General features: G+C 37.4%; 1 protein-coding gene across 1 annotated transcript; it reads right to left on the bottom strand.

Moving 5' to 3' along the window:
• Nucleotides 1–13,177: 13,177 nt before the first annotated feature.
• On the bottom strand, nucleotides 13,178–15,919 carry gcnt4a (glucosaminyl (N-acetyl) transferase 4a). The gene is made up of 3 exons (XM_051676640.1): nucleotides 15,790–15,919; nucleotides 15,262–15,330; nucleotides 13,178–15,097 (listed from the first exon to the last, which is right to left on the bottom strand). Exon 3 carries the CDS (start codon nucleotides 15,094–15,096, stop codon nucleotides 13,807–13,809), a length of 1,290 nt encoding a protein of 429 aa, XP_051532600.1. The 5' UTR covers nucleotide 15,097; nucleotides 15,262–15,330; nucleotides 15,790–15,919; the 3' UTR covers nucleotides 13,178–13,806.
• Between the last annotated feature and the right edge of the window lie 5,393 nt (nucleotides 15,920–21,312).

Genomic DNA, 21,312 nt, shown 5'->3' with positions numbered 1-21,312 from the left:
AAAAAAAGATACATTTTCTTACTTTCATTTCAAACAAGCTTTCGAGTGGCATCCCCTCCCGCAGGAGTGCCCTTCAAGAAAGCAAAAAATGCAGTTTTGAATTCACCCCGGATCATCGAAGTGCCATTACCTCAGACGAGTAACAGGTCAGATAAAAAGTCCACTCCACGTATTGTGCTGTAAGTTCATCAAAAGAATAATACTCGACTGCTACCACATTTCTGACATCGCATAACTCTAGTGTAAGCAGATTTATGAATTATAATGGGAGCAGTCACGTTGCTTTCAGTGATATAAATTAAATGTTGCCCATGATGTAAATTGAAGGAGCTGTCTGGTTCAGCCAAAGCCAGTTGGTTTTGTTGAAACTAATAAGCCATTAGACTAATCACTTTCAGAAAAATACCATTAGGCTACCACAATGCCGCCGCTCCCTATTCGCATATTATGCAGTCTGCATAGGGCACCAACTCCCTATGGGGGCACCATCATACCCTAGGGACTTAACTGGCTGCCCTTACTCGCATGTTATAGGTTATTCAAGGACCCGGTAGCATACATGGGACACAGTCGATCACCCCACACTTGCACTTTCTCATCACGCCTTCGCACTGTGCACCACGTTACCAGGGTAATGCCATGGTACTGAATGATTGATCATGTTCATATTTCATGATGCTGTCATGGTACTCCAAGGTACTTTTAAAAATAGCATGGTTTTACTATGACACATGTCAAAAATATGGGGTTATCACAGACCATGCCTGAAAATAAACAAATAAAAAAGTGAAATACCATGGTGCTTTTTGTGAGAAGTATAACAGAATAGGCTATTATTTGTGATAAAGGAAAAATGGAAAAACATTATGTACAGTATATATATATATATATATATATATATATATATATATATATATATATATATATATATATATATACAAGAAAATGTTTAAATAAAGAAATTAGTTAAGTATTTATAATTGCCACTCATAAAATGTTTTTTTTTAAATCAGTACCCTTTTTTATCCTTCTGCCCCTGTCCCTGCTAAGGTCTGTGCACATCACTGAGTCAAAGCGCTCATGGTTTATTTTCTGAAGGGACTCGACTGGTCTCGTGGAAAAGTCAGATTCCACACTTGTTGGAGTCAAGACCGAGTTCAAATGCTCTTGAGTCCAAGACAAGACCAAGACCATAACAATATGGTCCAGTCTCAAGTACAACTCTGCAATCAATACATTATAAAAATTATAATTAATTCTCTAGCCATGTGTGCACATACCAAAATTGATACACTGCACTGAAATCTCACAATGCAATACACAAATACACACAGGACATTTGGTTTCTTTTTTAAATAAAATTTCTAAATGAATGCACAAATAAATGCAAAGCTGTTTGTATTTGTACCCTGCATCGAAAATATATATTTTTGAGTAAAATAAAGTAAGTGTTTCAAACAAGCCATTGTCCAATTGTTCATAACTCTAGACACTCTTCTATAAAAACACTTGTTGCAAACAAATATTTCAGGAGAGCAGGGTCATGTGCAGATTTGTTCTTTTGCGGAATGCAAATGCTCTTCGGGAAATGCTTCAGGATGGCAGAAAAACTTGCCATTTAGGTTAAGGCCACACATTCTTATGAATAATTATGAGGAGGTACACATAGGAGGATCATACATCTACATCATATTCAGAGACATTTACTCATTATTGATTTCAAAGCTAGATTAAAAAATCCAATCCCTAATCCTAATTTCCTAAATAACAAATATTTTCTTAAAATTAAACATACATGTACACTGGCGGTCAAACGTTTGGAATAATGTACAGATTTTGCTCTTATGGAAAGAAATTGGTACTTTTATTCACCAAAGTGGCATTCAACTGATCACAATGTATAATCAGGACATTAATAACGTGACATATTACTATTACAATTTGAAAAAAATAATCAGAACTCCTCAAACTACTTCAAAGAAAAAATCCTCCACGTGCAGCGATGACAGATTTTCATTCTTGACATTATAGCTGTCAGTTTGTCCAGATACTCAGGTGACATTTCACCCCACGCTTCCTGTAGCACTTGCCATAGATGTGGCTGTCTTGTTGGGCACTTCTCACGCACCTTACAGTCTAGCTGATCCCACAAAAGCTTAATGGGTTTAAGATCCATAACACTCTTTTCCAATTATCTGTTGTCCAATGTTTGTGTTTCTTTGCCCACTCTAACTTTTCTTTTTGTTTTTCTGTTTCAAAAGTGGCTTTTTCTTTACAATTCTTCCCATAACGCCTGCACCCCTGAGTCTTCTCTTTACTGTTGTACATGAAACTGGTGTTGAGCGGGTAGAATTCAATGAAGCTGTCAGCTGAGGACATGTGAGGCGTCTATTTGTCAAACTAGAGTCTCTGATGTACTTATCCTCTTGTTTAGTTGTACATCTGGCCTTCCACATCTCTTTCTGTCCTTGTTAGAGTCAGTTGTTCTTTCTCTTTGAAGACTGTAGTGTACACCTTTGTATGAAATCTTCATTTATTTGGCAATTTCAAGCAGTATAGCCTTCATTCCTCAAAACAATGATTGACTGATGATTTTCTATAGAAATCTGTTTCTTTTTTGTTGTTGCCATTTTTGACCTAATATTGACCTTAAAACATGCCAGTCTATTGCATACTGAGGCAACTCAAAAGCAAACACAAAGACAATGTTAAGCTTAATTTAACGAACCAAACAGCTTTAAACTGTGTTTTATATAATGGAAAGTGATTTTCTAGTACCAAATTAGCAATTTAGCATGATTACTCAAGATGAGGTGTTGGAGTGATGGCCGCTGGAAATGGCGCCTGTCTAGATTTGATCAAAAATGACTTTTTTCAAATAGTGATGGTGCTGTTTTTTACATCAGTAATGTCCTGACTGTACTTTGTGATCAGTTGAATGCCACTTTGGTGAATTAAAGTACCAATTTCCTTCCAAAACAGTAAAATCTGTACATTATTCCAAACCTTTGGCCGCCAGTGTATATTATAAATGTATTCCTTCTTGGGTAATATAGTGTTATTTGTTATGACCCTTTAAGCACCTTTGTTTTACTCAGCATCTGACAAATAGCAAGCTTCTGTTTAATGTTATGTTTGCTAATGTTTAATGAAAGAAGTGTTAATTGGTACTTACTACATTTTAAAATTAATGATTAGATTTTTTTATAAAAAAAAAAGAAAAAAAGAAAAAAAAAGCTGCATTTGTAATAATTAAAAATAATACAAGATTTAGAAAAATGTTAAAGGGATAGTTCACCCAGAAATTAAAATTCAGTCATTGTTTACTCAAGGCTCAAGGTTCAAGGTTTATTATTTGTCACATACATATTACATACATGTGATGTAATGTAGTGAAATGTTTTTCCTTAGTTCCTCGTCCCACAGTGCAACAACAAACAGAACCAACAACGAACTAAGGACATACACCCACATAATGATAAAAAAAAATTAAAAATAGAATAAAATATATAGACTATAAAGAAATATAAGGTGAATAAATAAAATATAGTAGAAAATATGCAAAATGGGTTAGGTTAAGGTTAGGTTGTACAAATGTACACAGTATACAGAACTATACAGTGTGCAAAATTTTTAGTTAATTAAAATTATAGTGCAAACTGTTTTGTGTCTGTGCGAAGCTGGAATATACAGACTCTCAGTGTCCCCATTCACTAGCCAGATTTTCTGAGGATACAAACTCTTCCTGAGTCTCTCTGTGTTGATCTTCAGGATCTGGTAGCACTTCCCTGATGGGAGCACTGAAAAGAGTCTGTATTCGGGGTGGTGAAAATCTTGATAATTCTCCTGGCCCTTGTCCTGCATCGCTGGATGTAGGTGTCTATGATGCAGGGGAGAGAAGTCCTGATGGCCTCCTCCGCTGTCCTCACCACTCTGGACAGCGCCTGTGTTGTTATAACCTTATATGACATTCTTTCTTTTTCTTAACAAAAAGGGGAAATTGTGAAAAAAAATGTTGTCCTTAATGATGTCATACAATGGCAGTTTATGGTGACTGCCTCTTCAAGCTTCAAAAGTATTATTCAGAAGTCTAATAAATTATTCCATGAGACTCATGATTGTTATGAAGCATACGATAAGGTTTGGTGAGAAACAAACCGAAATCTAATGTACTGTATTATTTAGTGAAACTGTGGACCGACTGTTATTCTCCTGTGCGCCTTCATTATAGTGCACGAGAGCAACAGTTCACACAGCCCCATCGCTTTGGGTTTTGTTTTGTTTCTCTAAAAACAGGTCCGCCACAGCGATAGTGACAAAAGAACACAACATAGCTGCAAAAAAAAAAAAAAATAAAAACAGAGAACAGAGAACAGAACTTGGAAATCAAACAGACTCGGAAATCAAACAGAAACATAGAGGCTACAGGCAGCCACAGTCACACCGTGTCCTAACCTGACAGCAAACAACATGCAATAAAAGCTATCTTTCTTATGTTAATCAGAGTTTTTATCCTACCAGGTTTGACGAGCAACGGTACATTCTATCAAACGCTTGTTTTCTATTTTCAGCATTGCGCGAGTAACTCCATACACTGTGAACGGGCAACAGTCCAAAAACTTTCTCATAACAGTATATTAAAGCCAGCATCTCATGAGCCGGCTAAAAAAGACTTGATTTTGGCTGAGAATGTTACACATACCAATTGTTTATTTATTTTTTGCGGAGGTATCACTCTCTTCAAGTCAAAATGGAGAAGAGGTAACAGACATTCTAGCTTCCTCCATCTGTCTGTTTGGTTGAGGACTCAAAACAATTCTTTGACTACAAACTTATAGAAGTTTAGTAAGTTAGTAAGTAGTTTAGAAAGTTCTGTTCTTTGGTTTGTTTGCAACTATGTTGTATTTTCTGTTGTTAATATCGCTGGTGGTCCTGTTGAAGTTAAACAAAATGAGTTTTCGCTTGAACAGCCCACCACACGAGTGGCAGCATAACTGCTGCTGCTCTTGTGCAAAGAGCTCTAATGCTCTCATGCAGACTCATGAACGTGCACATAAGTTCAACGGTCGGTCAAGAGTTTCACTTAATAATACATTTGATTTCAGTTTGTTTCTCACCAAATCTTATCGTATTCCTTCTGAACAAGACATGAGTAGAATACAATACTTTATTAGACTTCTGAATTATACTTTTGTGTCCTTTTGATGCTTGAATAGGTGGTCACCATAAACTGCCATTGTATGGCATCACTGAGAACAAAATTTTTTCACAATTTCTCCCTTTGTGTTAAGAAAAAGAAAGAAAGTCATATAGGGTTATAACAACACAGTGGTGTGTAAACAATGACTACATTTTCATTTTTGGGTGAACTAATATTATAAGTGTTGCTAAACACTAGTTTAGTGTGACAAGTGTCGCTTGTCACACTGCAGGACACTGCTTGAAATGTCATTTCAAATACCCACATGGTAAGATACCCTTCATGAGCTGGTTAATGTTTTTCAGTTTTTCAAACAAAAAGCAGGTAACTGATATTTAGTACATAAAACTTACACAGAGGGTTCTCTGTATACCATTTGCATCAATGTGGTGTCTGAGAAGTAATAATGACTGAGAAGGTTTAATGGCAGGTGGCAACATTCCAAGATGCATTAACTTACACTATCAACACTGCAACAGGACTGGATGTGCCAGTCGTACCGCATTTCAATTGAGGAAACTGAGCCCCTCTGGCTACCACAGTGGTCAAACATGCTTTACAATTACATCTGTAAATAAGCCTAAACAGCAGGTTCAAGATTTCTGTTTCCAACCAGGAAACAGTTTAAGCTCAGGACTTCTACACAGACTAATCAGCTTTAAATAAAATGTAATGTTTTAGTGTTGGCCCCCAAAATATTGAAATGATTATTCAAGCACAATTCTTCACAAGCAGTCTTTTAGAAAATGATTGTTTTTACAAGGTCTCAAGGGACATATCAGTTATAAAAAGTGGCTTTTGGGATTTTATTCAATGTGTGAGCTGAAGTGTCTTGTTGCAGTGAAAGTTTAGGTGCTTTTGTCCTGCCATTGACTTGTTGAACCAAGAAACGAAGGCTTACTTATTGGTCTTTCATTTCTTACTTTAAAGACTGCTATGCGCTTTGGGAAAACTTTATCCCAGTTGTAAGATTGTGGAATAAAGAAAACAATTCAGAGATAGTTTACCAAAAAATGAACATTCTGACATTATTTGCTCACACTCATGTCGTTTCAAACCCATATGACTTTCTTCTGTGACACACAAAATAAATAATTCAGTAAATGTCCCTTTGTCTGAATTGAAATCAATGGGAGTATATACTGTAAAAGTGCCCAAATGTTTTATAAACGTTGCACATCATATCCCTCTTCTGAAGTCTTCTGAAGGCATACAAACACTTTGTATTATAAAAAAATAAAAAAGGGTAAATAATGCCAGAAGTTTTCCTGTCTTAGGGCAAAAAGATTTTTAAAAAGGGTTAGTTGTTTTGTCCTGGCATAAGTTTAAAAGGGACCCTATTCTCTCTGGATCTGCACGAGCACTAGCACGAGAGAGTAACTTCAAATTAAAAATGCTTCACGTGCTTAAAGTAAATGTCATGTTCAGGGTGCACTGTACGTACAATTAGTTTGATTCTGTCTTTTTGTCAGAAAATGAGATTGCTAATGTGCACATGCCATACGTGGTTGCTAGAATACTATGTGCGCTGTTGTTATGTCCTTCTTCCTAATATATTAACAATTTCTTTGTTTGCAAACAAATTAATAAAATAGGATGACGGGAGTTGCGTGGCACCATGCGAGATTCGGACGTGTGAATGGTGAGCTCTGCGCACTTTGCTAGTTTTAACACTTTTTGTGTCATAAACCGGTGTGATTCAATACACCCTGTTCCATAACTGTTCTATGAAGACAATATGTCAAGGAATTCAAAATCCTCGGGATCTGGAGACATTAAAAGACACTTATGTGCTCAAGCTGAAGCCCCTGAGCAACAGGCCTCAGACCAGGGACTCAATTTGGACGGTGCGGTGAAAGAGATTCAACTGTCGAACATGTCGGTAATGCTGACGAAGGTCGTTGCTGACTTGGAGGATCTTGCTGTAATTTATCAGAGGGTCAGAATAAGGTGGAATTTGTGGATGGGCTCTTTCCGAGTCTGCTTGACATAACAGGCCATAAGCTGGAAATCGAACGAGCTCACAGGGTTTTGGCTCGGCGATCCACTGAGGGAGAGAGGTCCCGATTAATTCTGGCCAAATTTCTGAGATCATCCGATAAAGATCTTGTGTTACATGAGGCGAGGAGCAAAGGAAGGCTGCAACATTTTCTTGTTCCCAGACTTTGCGAATTCGACGAGAGAAATGTGATCGATTCAAGGAATGCAAGAAACCCTTACGTCAATGGAAGGTTGCTTTTGCACTGATGATCCCAGCCAAATTGAGAATAGATGCTAAGGATGGCCGCAAAGTATTTACTTTTACAAGTATTTACACAACAAGCATTGTCCTTCATAAAGTCCATGGAATGAGTAAGTAATTGTGTGATTCTCACGTTGCAGCCATGTGGACCTGACTCACTGAACATTCACTTGACTCTCTGAGGAAACTGGGCACCTTTTTTGTTTCTTCTTGTGCTGGTTCCACCTAACAGCTGGAATTTGCTTTGTGTAGTAACACTCCTTCAAGAAACTCTTGCATCGATGGAGGGTCGCTTTTGCACTGATGTTCCCGGGCCAGGTTGAGAATAGATGCTAAGGATGGCCACAAGTATTTACATGTCCCCAACAAGCATTGTCCTTCATTATTAATTCAATGGAATGAGTAAGTCTTTATGTGCTGCTCGCATTGCAGCCGAGTAGGCCTGACATACTGAACATTCACTTAACCATCCGAGGAAGTTGGGCGCCTTTTTTGTTTCTTTTTGTGCTGGTTCAGGTTTTTGATACACAATCTATTTTTTTTTTTATGTCAAATGTCAAATGTTAATATGAGTGGATTGTCTCTCTCCATGTGGAATGTGAATGGGTTGGGGCACCCCATAAAAAGAAGGAAGGTTATTTCTCTTCTTAAACAAAATAAATATGATATAGTGTTTCATCAAGAAACGCATCTTTCCCTGTAGGAAGCTGAACATTTTTGGAAGATATGGGTGGGCATGTTTTCTTTATTGCTGGCTCAAGTAAGAGCAGGGGAGTCATTATGTTGATAAGTAAACATCTACAATTCAAATGTGTCAAACAGAGTAAAGATAAACTAGGAAGAGTCATTATTGATTTAGCAGAAATTCAGGAGCAAAGGTTGATTTTGGCTAGTATTTACACACCTAAGGCTGATGATCAGGGCTTTTTTATAGACTTTGAAGGGATGTTGCAAGCTGCTGGCACCCCTCATGATATAATATTGGGAGAAGACTTTAATCTATTGATGGACTCAGTCATTGATCATAGTGAAGCAAAAGTGTGTAAGCCCCCTAGAGCAACACTGATGCTTCACAGGATGTGTAAAAATCTTGGTCTTACAGATATTTGGAAACTTTTGAACCCATCTGGTAGGGACTATACATTCTTTTCATCAGTCCATAAGATTTATTCTAGAATAGATTTTTTTTATATAAGTAAGTCCCTCATTTCAGCTGTTATTGACTGCTCAATTGGAAACATCTTAGTCACAGATCATGCACTGGTGAGTTTAGAGGTGTTGCCACATACGGAGAAAAAGAAATCATATAGTTGGCACTTTAATGTATCCCTTTTGCAAAATCCTAAATTCCAACAAATGTTAAAGACTGAAATCAATGTTTATATGGAGACCAACTGGTCCTCAGTATCCTCTGTAGGCGTGGCTTGTGAGGCACTTAAGGCAGTTCTTAGAGGTCGGATCATACAGTATGCCTCATTCACCAACAAATACAAAGCACGAGAACTTGTGGAGTTGGAAGGGAATATTAAAAGTGCCGAGGCAGAGCTGAAGTGCCAAATGTCGTCTGATGGCCTCAGAGAATTGACCCAATTGAAATACGTACAGATATAATACTATTTTGTCACAGAAGGTGGAGTTTTGGCTATTCAGGGCAAGACAGTCATACTTTGAGTCAGGGGGCAAAGCAGGGAATCTTTTGGCTAGATATATAAAGCAGAGAGTGTGTTTTTTTACCATTCCCTCAGTGAAATCTGCTGGTGGTGAAATTTTTACCTCGGCCACTGATATTAATAATGCTTTAAAAAAAATCTATCTTGATCTCTATAGTTCCACATCTTCGTCTATTGATGAAGATATTAGAATCTTTGTGGATCCATTAGATCTTCCTAAACTGAAGACTAAGCAAAGAAATTCTCTTGATTCTGAGATAATCTTGGAGGAGCTTGACGAGGTAATTAAGGCCCTGCCTACAGGCAAGGCTCCGGGGCCAAATGGCTTTGCCGCTGAATTATTTAGATCTTATGTTACAGAACTGGCTCCACTTTTGTTAGAAGTTTATACAGAATCATTAAAGAATGGAAAGCTTCCACCAACCATGACGCAAGCCCGGATCACTCTGATTCTTAAAAAGGACAAAGATCCAAGCGAGTGTAAGAGTTACCGTCCAATTTCCCTGATCCAGCTAGAAGTTAAAATTTTTTCAAAAATTCTCTTATACATATAGATCAGGTGGGGTTTATTCGGGACCACAGCTCTTCTGATAACATTAGGTGTTTCATCAATATCATGTGGTCAGTGGAGAATGATCAGACTTCGGTCACTGCCATCTCACTTGATGGCGAAAATGTGTATGTTATGGTAGAATGGGATTATCTTTTTAAGATTTTGGAAATGTATGGGTTTGGGAATACTTTTATTGAATGGATTACGTTACTTTATAGACACCCGGCAGCGGTGGTACAAACAAATAGATTCATTTCAGATTATTTTACTCTGGATAGGGGCACTCGGCAGAGTTGCCCTCTTTCCCCATTATTGTTCTGTCTTGCCCTGGAACCATTAGTAGCCGCGATAAGAAAGGAGAATGATTTTCCAGGGGTGATGGCGGGAGCTATGGCACATAAGCTTTTGCTTTATGCAGACGATATTTTATTATTCGTCTCTGACCCCATTAGGTCTATGCCTCGTCTCCACAGGATTATTAGTTCCTTCTCTAATTTCTCAGGATACAGAGTCAATTGGTCTAAATCCGAAGCTTTGGCTCTGACAGTGTACTGCCCTGTAATGGCTTTTCAGCTGGGCACCTTCCAGTGGCCCAAACAGGGCATTAAGTATTTGGGCATTTTATTCCCAGCTAATTTGTGTGAGTTAATTTCGACCCTTTAATAAAAAGGTTTTCGAGTGATGTGAGTAGGTGGGCTTCATTACATTTATCGATGATTGGGAAGGTTAATGTTATTAAAATGAATTGTATTCCAAAATTCAACAACCTGCTACAATTTCTCCCTGTAGATGTCCCCCTCTCTTATTTCAAGCAATTTGATAGCCTAGCGAAGTCCTTTATTTGGAATGGTAAACGTCCTAGATTACATTTCATCAAGTTACATAGGCCGATTGACAAAGGTGGGCTAGGCCTACCCAAGATTTTGTTTTATTATTATGCATTCGGTCTCAGACATTTGGACCATTGGTCGCTTCCACCTGAGAGAGCCCCTTCCTGGTTTCGTATTGAACAGGAAATCCTTTCCCCAATTCGCCATTGCAAAGCCTTTCTATCAAACTAACCAGAGAAGTTAAGTCACACCCCGTTATCTCGAATTTGCATGTGGTTTGGACAAACGTGTCCAGAGGAATCAGTGTATTACTCCCTGCTAATTCAGAGTCTGGAGGATGGAGCTTTAACTTCTATCAAGAGAAAGATTTCAACTTGGTATTGGAGAAGGGAGTTTGGGCTAGGATTCTAAAAAACGTCAAGTCTACATCTAGAGATGCAAGGGTGCACCTTATGCAATTCAAGATTTTACATAGATTTTATTGGACCCTCTCTAGATTGTATAGGTTTGGTCTTCAAGACACACCTACCTGCTGGCGATGCCAATCGGAGAATGGAGACATGGCCCATGTTTTTTGGTGGCGTGTTGAGATCCAGGAATTGTGGTAGAAGGTTCAGAGTTTTGTGTGTGACGTGTTGGGCACTCAGGTTTCGTTTTGCCCCAGACTCTGTGTTTTGGGTGATGGGGCGGTCATCGATGTGGGGAATAGACACACAGAGTGTTGGGTTATGACCAGTGTGATGATCGCCAGGCAGATTATTTTGAGGGGTTGGAGGTCAGCTCGAGATCCCCCATTTCTGGAGTGGTGCATGGAGATGGGGAGGGTGGCGGCTTTTGAGGAGGTGTCATTTGGAAGACGGGGTAATTTGGATTTGTTTGTTGGGAAATGAGTCTACTCTTTGGAGTTTTTGGAGGGCTCCCAGGGTGGGGCGATGGAGAGAGTAGTATAGTTTTAAATGTGTATGATTATTATATATTTTTTGTTTGTTTGTGTGTTTGTTTGCTTTTATATATATATATATATATATATATATATATATATATATATATATATATACTCATGTGTGACCACAGCGATGTTTGTTGGAGGCCAGGGCGGGGCTGGGGATGGGAGGGGTGGTTGTGGGGTTTAAAAGTTAATTCTATGTATATATGTTATGCTTTAACATTTTTTATTGATTCTTACTATAAAGAAAGAAATTACAAAAAATAAAATGGGATGACTAAAACACACAAAATCTTTTTTTATTATTTTACAAATTTTTGTGTACAATTTTGTGTAAATATTGTGTAAAATAAATGTTTTTGTTTTTAAACAGTTTTATGAATAAAATTGTTCTCTGGATATCAACATTTGCATCTGCCATTAAAAAAACCTTTTTACACGGCTCTCTGGAATACTTGATTCTGATTGGTCAATGGCCCAATCTAGTGGTCTGATATTTCTCAGTAACAACTGCACATTCACGTATTAGACCGTTCAGCTGGGTATTGCGAGTCATCTTTCCTGCTTCTCAGATCACTGTGTGATCTCTAGAAGTAAGCTAATAAAATCATTGAAACTCAAATCAATGTTTCATGACCATTTATATGTTTATTTGACAAGTAGTCTTGTAATAAGATGCATAATGAGCAGTCAGATGTTCACTAATGACAAAATAAACACCAACAGAACTCCGACGCAAGCCTGAGGTGGAATTTCAGCTGTTTCAGCTAAATTCCACCTCCACTTTGCATCGGGGTCCTGATCACCCTGTCAGGGTTTATATAAGGAATAATGTACAGAGAAATCGCTGAACAGCTGAATCCCACCTCCGGTTTGCGTCGGAGATCTTTTGGTGTTCATTTTGTGAAAATGACCGTCTCACTCCTCAGAATCCAGCCTATTACAAGGCTACTAGCCAAATAAACAAATAAATGGACATGAAACATTGATTTGCGTCAAAATTATGTAATTATGTGAGAAGAAATATATCACTGAACAGCTGAAATTCCACCACCGGTTTGCGTCGGAGTTCTGTTTGTGTTTATTTTGTTATTAATTAACGTCTGACTGCTCATTATGCATCTTATTACAAGTCTATTTGCCAAATAAATAAATAAATGGACATGAAAAATGTATTTCAGTTATAATTATTTTATTAGCTTGCTTGTAGAGATCTCACAGTGATCCGAGAAGCAGGAAAGATGACTCGCAATAGCCAGATGAGTGGTCTGATACATAGATGTGTGGTTGTTACTGAGAAATATCTGATCGCTAGATGGCACCACTGATCAATCGTAATCGAGTATTCCAGAGAGCTGTGTAATGATTTGCAATAACAGGCTTACTGTACATTATCCTTACATATCGGTCAACCACTAAACAGAGATATCTGCAGTAATAATTATATTACAGACATACAGTATGTATGGAAAAGTAGACCCATCCGAATAGGTCTTTTGATGATAATGCACATATCTGCATCCTGTTTAAATAAGTTATTTGATCACATTGCACATAGTGCAAACAAGCCCAATCCAAGCAAACACAAAGTAATTCCATATATTTTCTCTGATGAAATATAATAGTTTAAAGAAAATTATGAGGGATATAGTACAGCTCTAAATACACAAGTGTGACCACATAGTTTTGTTTAAACTTGTTTCATAGAGTTGGGTAGGAAGACTAGTACAATAAAATTACAATAGCTGAATTTATTTGATAAAGTAAACAATGACCAGACAGTACAGTAGAGATTGTCAATTATTTTAATTTATAAAATGACACAGCATCACCATGGAAATTACTATTCAGAAATCCAAGTGTATTACACTTAAAAAGAGAGAAACTTTGGTAGATATTGCTATCAATTCATTACACATACAGTATTTTTACTTTGAAGGCGAGTAATAATTCTTTGCATATGAAAGAAACACACAATCAAGCACAACCCTCACTGCTGAAGCCCTAAAAAAGTTCCCATCTAAACTGATTCAATAAAGCTAGAGGGACTCCATGTAACTTACAGTATTAGAATGAATCAATTAAAATGAGTTATTTCATAGCTAAGGCACATATAAATAAAAAAAAAATTTGGGGCAGAGTAACAAAGCTAAAGCAGAAAGGCACTTCCAAATGTGAAATAAATGCATTTATACTGACTCTGCATATGGAGTGGATGACAACATGGAAATCTAAGGTAACAGGTCAGACTCAGAAATCCAGCAAACCTTTCCCACAGTTGGTTTTCTGAATGGACCTAAGTCAACAGCAAACATACATGTTTCAATCAACACAAAGCAGAATAAATAACAAAATGCCCATATTTTTAAGAGTCTCTGTTTGGGCAATGTTGAACACGTTTCTCGTCAAGTTTCTCTTCGAGACATTTAATAATGACAGGGTCGATTTTGGGATCAAACTTGTTTGCAAACCAGTGGCCATAGTCCAGAAGCCAACGGAGCTCTGCGGCACCATAGATGCAAACACTGCGCCTGTGTGTGCCAGTGCATTGTGGATACAGATATCCTTCCAGATAGTTCCATTTTACCAAACGTGTCTTACTCTTTAGGTCTGTAACATCAGGCTCAGATCTGAGGATCTCCCCAGGAACTCCAGGCACTCTGGTCATCGTTGCCCAAAAGTGCTCATCGGGAGAATATGTGTCAGCTGACCACTGCAGAAAGTCTTTTGCCAGTTGATTGGTCATAATATATCTCACAAAGTCATGTGTCAAGACAAAGTAAGCACTCCCAACAAACATCTCAATGCCATGTGGTGGTGGGTCTTTATCTTTTGAGGTTATAACAGGCATTTTCTGGTACTCAGAAAATACATCTTTAAGTTCATATTGAAACTGGAATCGCTTCTTTTTCAGTTCACTAGGCCGGCTTGATTCAAGCATGTTTGTACCATTCAGTTTCCTGAGCTCAGTCACCAGCTCGTAATTGGATTTGAGTGGGAAGTCTTGGCCACACAAATTGATAACATACCTCCATTTGACCTCTGAGCTCAGCAGGTCTGAAAGGCAGTTGAGATCTGCATTGAGTCTTGAAATGTGTGCATACTGAACTGACTCAAGTTTAGAGGCTATGAATACATTGGGCAAACATTTCGCCAAGTTCTTCAATGCTTCTATAAAACTTTTTGAGGATTTCTGGTCGTAATGGATGCAGTAAATGTTCTGCGGTGCGTATATGGCTCGAAGAATCCTTTCCACCATTGCGCTGTTCTTGTGCACCACTAAAGAGTACGCAAGTGGAAAGCTCCATTCCTCTTTGGTTACATGGATGTCATTATAGCCCCTCTGTTCTGTGTATTTCTTGCAGTCCGCAGTGAAAGAAACAACACTCTCGTCATCAATTTCCACAATTGTTTTGCGTCTTATCTCCAATGACTTGCCAATTTCCACCGGTTCCAGATGATAAATGTCTGTGCAGTTAATGCCATCCAGAGGTTGAGCTTTGGATAATATATGTGTAGGCTGATAGGGCCCGATGTAGATACTGCTGTCCATTGAAAACTTGAAATAAACCAGCTTCAGCACGACAAATAATGACACGACGGACACGTAGAACTTGCATCTTAACCAATGTACGACAGCACGTCTACTTTTCATTCTGTTGGTAAATTAAATAAAAAGAAGTGTTAGAAATGTGGTTGCCATATGATACATAGACTATCCTTTGACAAAACTATTCAACTTGATCCAGAAGTGATGCACTAAAGCCATTGATCATACATAATCTATTTATTTTATGATAACAGAAGTGGGCTTGCATACCTTGCAGACTACCAGTCTTTTGTTTTGTCACTTGCCATCAAATGTTTCTCAACATTTCATTTTGTGAACCTGTGTGACGGAAAATTTGAAGACACTTGAGCAAACGCACACCTTAAGTTTGGAGGCGCAAGTTAGGACAAAAACTTTCAAAAGAAAAAGATATAACAAAAACTAGAAAGCAAACAAGTGGCGGTCGATGTCGTCAGTTTCAAGGATAGTTAACTCCTTTCATAGTTGAAACAGGGTACATTTGCTTTATATATATATATATAGATATAGTACCAGCTTCGGTAAGAAAACATACAAGATGAATTTAAGAATACAATAATTATACGTCCACAACTCTGTTCTGGAGTGCATTACAAGTAAATTACAGAAGCAATAAAGTTTTGAATAAACAACAAAATTGCCATCTAGCGTTACATTTTGTTAGGCTACAAACAACGAAAGTAATCCGAATGATATGATTTGTCTTCTATTAATCTCTAAATGTTTGTTTGTGGATGGAATGAACACGCGGATACTTACAGTTGGTAAGATTGTGCAGTCTGATCGTCACTCAGCTCGACATGAATAAGTTCAGGGACTGCTTCAGTTTAGACTTAAGTCTGACAAGAGAGGCAGTGTGATTCGCGAACTAAAAAAAAAGTCCTGTCCGCCCACTACACACCAGGGATTGTCTTAAAACCCAGCGAGCTGCCTAAACAGCATTTATGTGGCTCATTATGCTGGTTTTGATAAGGCTTACACATAAATACATGTTTACCTATTTAAGGACATGATAGACGTCTATTATTTTTATAAAGCTAATTATAATTACTGCAGATTAACCCCAAACCCTAACCGTAAAAGAAAACGTTCTGCATTTTTTTTAAGTTAACCATTTGATGCATGACATCCACAGTTGACAGATCTGTAAAAATAAGTAAATGAATAATAGGCCAGTTGGACCATTCAGGGTGTTACGCTCAATCCAAACCAGCATGGAAGATTTACCTTTGGCCCTTACTTATAATTTTATGATTGTCCTCTCATTGTGTTTTTTTTATTGGCAACATAAACTGAAAATGGTTAAAGTGATTATGCACCAATTACTATGGTATATGTGGAATAACTACTACTTGCCTACTACTTACTACAAACAAACGCATGCATGATTATATTCTTGTTTTGAAGTAATACAACTATTACAGTCCTTTATAATTTAATAATGCAATCACTTAAATTGTTAAAACATTTATTTTATTAATCATTTTTAAATATGAGAATGTCACCAAGGAAAATTTGGTCAGATTTAGCTAACTATTGAGGACAATTCTGCCCCAAAGTATAGCTAACACATACAAGCACACACCCTCTTAAACTGACTTGGAATGCACCTATGACAGATGCTGTATGTGCCTGTGATTCCCCAAAGTGCAAATCAGGGAAATCGATTTGTGTACAAACAAGTTTCACACATATTCACATTTTCAAACTATCAATAGGTAACACTGAATATTTATAAAAGTTATAACATAAACATTTTATAACAAATGAACTGTTTTTCACTTGATGACACACTGTAACAGGAGCACTGTGAGCATTGACCTGTGTACAAACAATCTGTGTACAAGCTTCACTCATATTCACTTTTTTTTAAACTAACAATGGGAAAGCATTTGATATTTATAAACGTTTTATCACACAGGAACAGTTTCAAAGGTCCACTCTTCACTCTGTGTGAAGAAATCCCAGTATCTGTCCATTACATGGCTAGGACAAAACTCCTCATCGCTGATCAAGAGAATTGTCTTAAGGTTCATGAAACCCTCATTTCTGGATGTCTCTGTTGAGAAAAAAAATAAAAATAAAATAAATTCATATAACATATTACCCAACATAACCAAAGGGATTGAAAAAATAAAAAACTGTTAAGTTAACTTTTCTGTTTTAACCCTTGTGCATTGTTTGTTTGTGAGTCACACTTGTGTAATATATATATATATATATACATACACACAGTATATTTATGTATGTATGTATACACACACGCCAATCAGCCATAACATTAAAACAACCTGTCTAAGCGGGCCTGGGTAGCTCCTGGAGCCCCTGGAGTTCGCTAGTTTGAATCCCAGGGCGTGCTGAGTGACTCCAGCCAGGTCTCCTAAGCAACCAAATTGGCCTGGTTGCTAGGGAGGGTAGAGTCACATGGGGTTACCTCCTCGTGGTTGCTATAATGTGGTTCGTTCTCGGTGGGGTGCATGGTGAGTTGAGCACAGATGCCGCGGTGGATAGTGTGAAGCCTCCACACGCGCTATGTCTCTGTGGCAACATGCTCAACAAGCCACGTGATAAGATGCATGGGTTGATGGTCTCAGATGCGGAGGCAACTGGGATTTGTCCTCCGCCACCTGGATTGAGGTGAGTCACTACACCACCACGAGGACTTAAAAGCGCACTGGGAATTGGGCATTCCAAACTGGGTGAAAAAAAAACTGTCTAATATTGTGTAGGTCCTCTTCATTCCACCAAAACAGCGCCAACCTTATTTTGGCACCATTCTCGGTAAATTCTAGAGACTGTTGTGTGTGAAAATCGCAGGAGATCAGCAGTTACAGAAATACTCAAACCAGCCCGTCTGGCACCAACAATCATCCATGCGATTATCTAATCAGCCAATCGTGTGGCAGCAGTGCATAAAATCATGCAGATACGGGTCAGGAGCTTCAGTTAATGTTCACATCAACCATCAGAATGGGGAAAAAATTTAATCTCAGTGATTTGAGCTGTGGCATGATTGTTGGTGCCAGATGGGCTGGTTTGAGTATTTCTGTAACTGCTGATCTCCTGGGATTTTCATGCACAACAATCTCTGTAGTTTACTCACAATGGTGCCAAAAACAAAAAACATCCAGTAAGCGGCAGTTCTGCGGATGGAAATGCCTTGTTGATGAGAGAGGTCAACAGAGAATGGCCAGACTGGTTTGAACTGACAAAGTCTAGGGTAACTCAGATAACTGCTCTGTAAAATTGTGGTGAGAAGAATAGAATCTCAGAATGCTATTCTGAGATGTGGGTCTGCGCTGTTTTGGCGGCACGAGGGGGATCTACACAATATTAGGCAGGTGTTTTCTGCATTGTGTCTGATTTATTGATTTTTTATTTGACAAATAAAAAATCCTCTGTGTTGTAGTCTTTCCGATTCTATGGCGGGTGATTTTTGATCCGGAACAACATGAGTGCTACTTTTTTTGTTACAAAGCCTCACCTCATCGAATCCAGTAAAAAAAAAAAAACATTATGTGTTCAGATGGCAAATGTAGCAAAAGTAACCTGCATACTAAGTCTTGGATCATTTAGATGAAGAATTCCATTTTTATTAAAGAAACAAAATGAAAAATGGGTAAAAAATGACTGGAACAACACATAAGGGTTAATTGAATTTCCAATAAAGTTGACACTTTCCCCAATGAAGTATTTCAAGTTAAGAAAAAATACATTCAAACTTCCCAAGCCATTAAAAATATGATTAAATAACACTAAACTTAATCAACTGTTTTGGAGATTTCGGTCTTTCCCCATTCAATTAGATTTTGTACATTGAAAATAGCTGCCCAGAGCTGCATTTCCCAATAACGTTCGATCTAAGCGGTTAAGAGCATTTTCTTCAAGCAATTTTACGAACACTTGTTATATTTTATGTGCATTTCCCAAAACTGCACTTAACATGAACGTGCGAGTCGCTGTCCATGTGACAGTGCTGAAATGTGACGGTATAGTGCTGTTCGTCATTGTAACTTCATTATATTTGTTCATAACTTTACAATTTGTAATTTACCTCACTAAAATGTTTATTTTTTATTTCTTAAATATTCGACCTAATTAACTGATATTTACATATTGTTTTTACAATAATTTTGTGCAGAACGATCTTTTTCTTTTACACAATCTACTTCCATAATCAGGTGTGCATTTATAATATTTCATTTTCACAAATTCCTCTTGATATAAAAGCTTCCAGGATTAGACAATGGAGACCCTGTGTATGATCCTGCTAATTAAAAGCATTCATTGAATATTATCTGTGTTATCGCTGAACGCAAAATAAGAAGACATTTAGAAGATGCGCTCTATGGACATTCACCAATAAAGTGAAGGTTTGCTCTTTACTCCCAAAAGTGATAACGGTGACAGCAGTGCTGCAGGTGTGGTGTTACACAACTTGTAGTGCTGGCGAGAGAACATTTGGGTGTCAAAGAGGAAGAGGAGACGAGGATAAAAGTGTCTGTCAATTGAATAAATGTAAATGTAGGATGATGAGCAAATATATACTGATGATTTTCATGCACAAAATCTTCTCTCTCTAATATTAATTTATATAGTTTCTGCATCAATCATGACACCACTTTGTTGTTACCAACTTGTCCAACTACTCCACACAAATAACTTTATTTGCTTACTAATGAATCTATTCATCTATTTAGACTATCTATTTTATGTATTTAATTATAATAATAATAATTATTATTATTATTAGACTTATCTTGATATTAAAGTCTCAGCATAAAGTGTAGCTATTGGTATTTAAATGAAATAAAGTGTAATTTTGTCCCGCAGGTGTCTGCATAAGCCTGTGTGCTTACGATGTTCTTAGTGGTGTACGATTACTCCAGAGCACTCGTTAATCTTCGAGCATTTTCAAGTTCTACTTAGGTTACGATGCTTTTGGGAAACGGGCCGCAAAACTAAGATGAATCATAAGATATATTCTACGATCTACTTAGGCTTACGATGCTTTTGCAGGGTTTCTGCAGGTTCGAAGGAATGAAATATAAGACTTTTTAAGGCCAAAAAAATATATATATATATATTTAAGACCACTTTTGCAATAATAATAATAATAATAAAAAAAGAAAGAACATTAAATAATTCATTAGCTGGTAAATACAAAACCACTGATGCTCTTTGGATGTCTCTGGACATGTTTTTTATATTTTATTGTGCATTTATGTGTTTTAATTTTTTAAATAAGTTAATACAACATTCAAACTCTAAATTAATTCATTAAGAATGCATGTAGCCTAAAGTATGTAGCCTATATTGTGACCCTTCTCTTTAGTCACTTGCTTTCTAGCAAGACGTGACGCAATAGACCAATGCTTTGGCAATGTCACCGCTTATAACAAACACGTTAGTGGTGGCAAAAACCATGCGTAAAAAGTAAACTTTTATCGGATTACGTTGTTAAAAAATGATTCAGAGGGCTCTCGTTGACTGCTGTGGCTTAAAGCCATCAACAGAGCTGACTGGACTGAGGAGATCATTTCAACTCACAACCTTGCAGCAAAAATTTATAGCGAACATGATTACATGTTTGTTATTAACTCATTTCATTATAGTAATTGTATCGCTAAGAATATGTTTGTATTTATGATGGTTTTGTGTCATATTTTCATTTAATCATCTAATCTGTCAAATCTAACACAAGAGTCAGTGGGCTTTCTGCTACCACTTACTGCGCATACGCTGACATTTTTGTAAACAAGAGGATTGGTCTATAGACCTTATTCACAGTAGCGCCCTGTTTGATTTTTAATGGGAATGGAAACAAGGCTGTGAAAGATAGACTTACCATCCCTTCAATGGCATGCACAGTATGAAGCTGTAAAAAGCTCCTAGATCCCATCTGATTTTCCACAACTCATGTTGTCTGGAGTTTTTTGTCAACTGAGTATCCTTGAAAATATATTTTTTCAATGTTTTGTCTGCGGAACGATCCATAAACACTTTAAACTGCAGTACAGCCCATTGAAGAGACTGTACGTCTATCCCTCACAGCCTCGTTGTCATTCTCATCAAAAAATTAAAGATGGCGCTGCTTTGAATAAGGTCTAGCATGTGCTGAATAACATTTATCTATTTTCTTTTCTTGACAGATACATTTAACAAATACTTTAACAGGTAGTTAAAGGGCAGTTCATTTAAAAATGAAATTGCTATCATCACTGCTCACCCTCGAGTCTGTATGAAATTTTCTCTGCAGTGGAACAGAAAAGGAGATGTTAA

The sequence above is a fragment of the Myxocyprinus asiaticus genome, chromosome 3 (assembly GCF_019703515.2).
Source record: "Myxocyprinus asiaticus isolate MX2 ecotype Aquarium Trade chromosome 3, UBuf_Myxa_2, whole genome shotgun sequence".
In the NCBI taxonomy this organism is placed as follows: Eukaryota; Metazoa; Chordata; class Actinopteri; order Cypriniformes; family Catostomidae; genus Myxocyprinus; species Myxocyprinus asiaticus.
The sequence above is the reverse complement of the archived record's forward strand: the minus strand, read 5'-3'. Positions and strand labels throughout refer to the sequence as shown.

Bases quoted from the DNA above. Each gene is read 5' to 3' on its own strand.
- gcnt4a (XM_051676640.1), bottom strand. From the start codon at position 15,096: ATGAAAAGTAGACGTGCTGTCGTACATTGGTTAAGATGCAAGTTCTAC.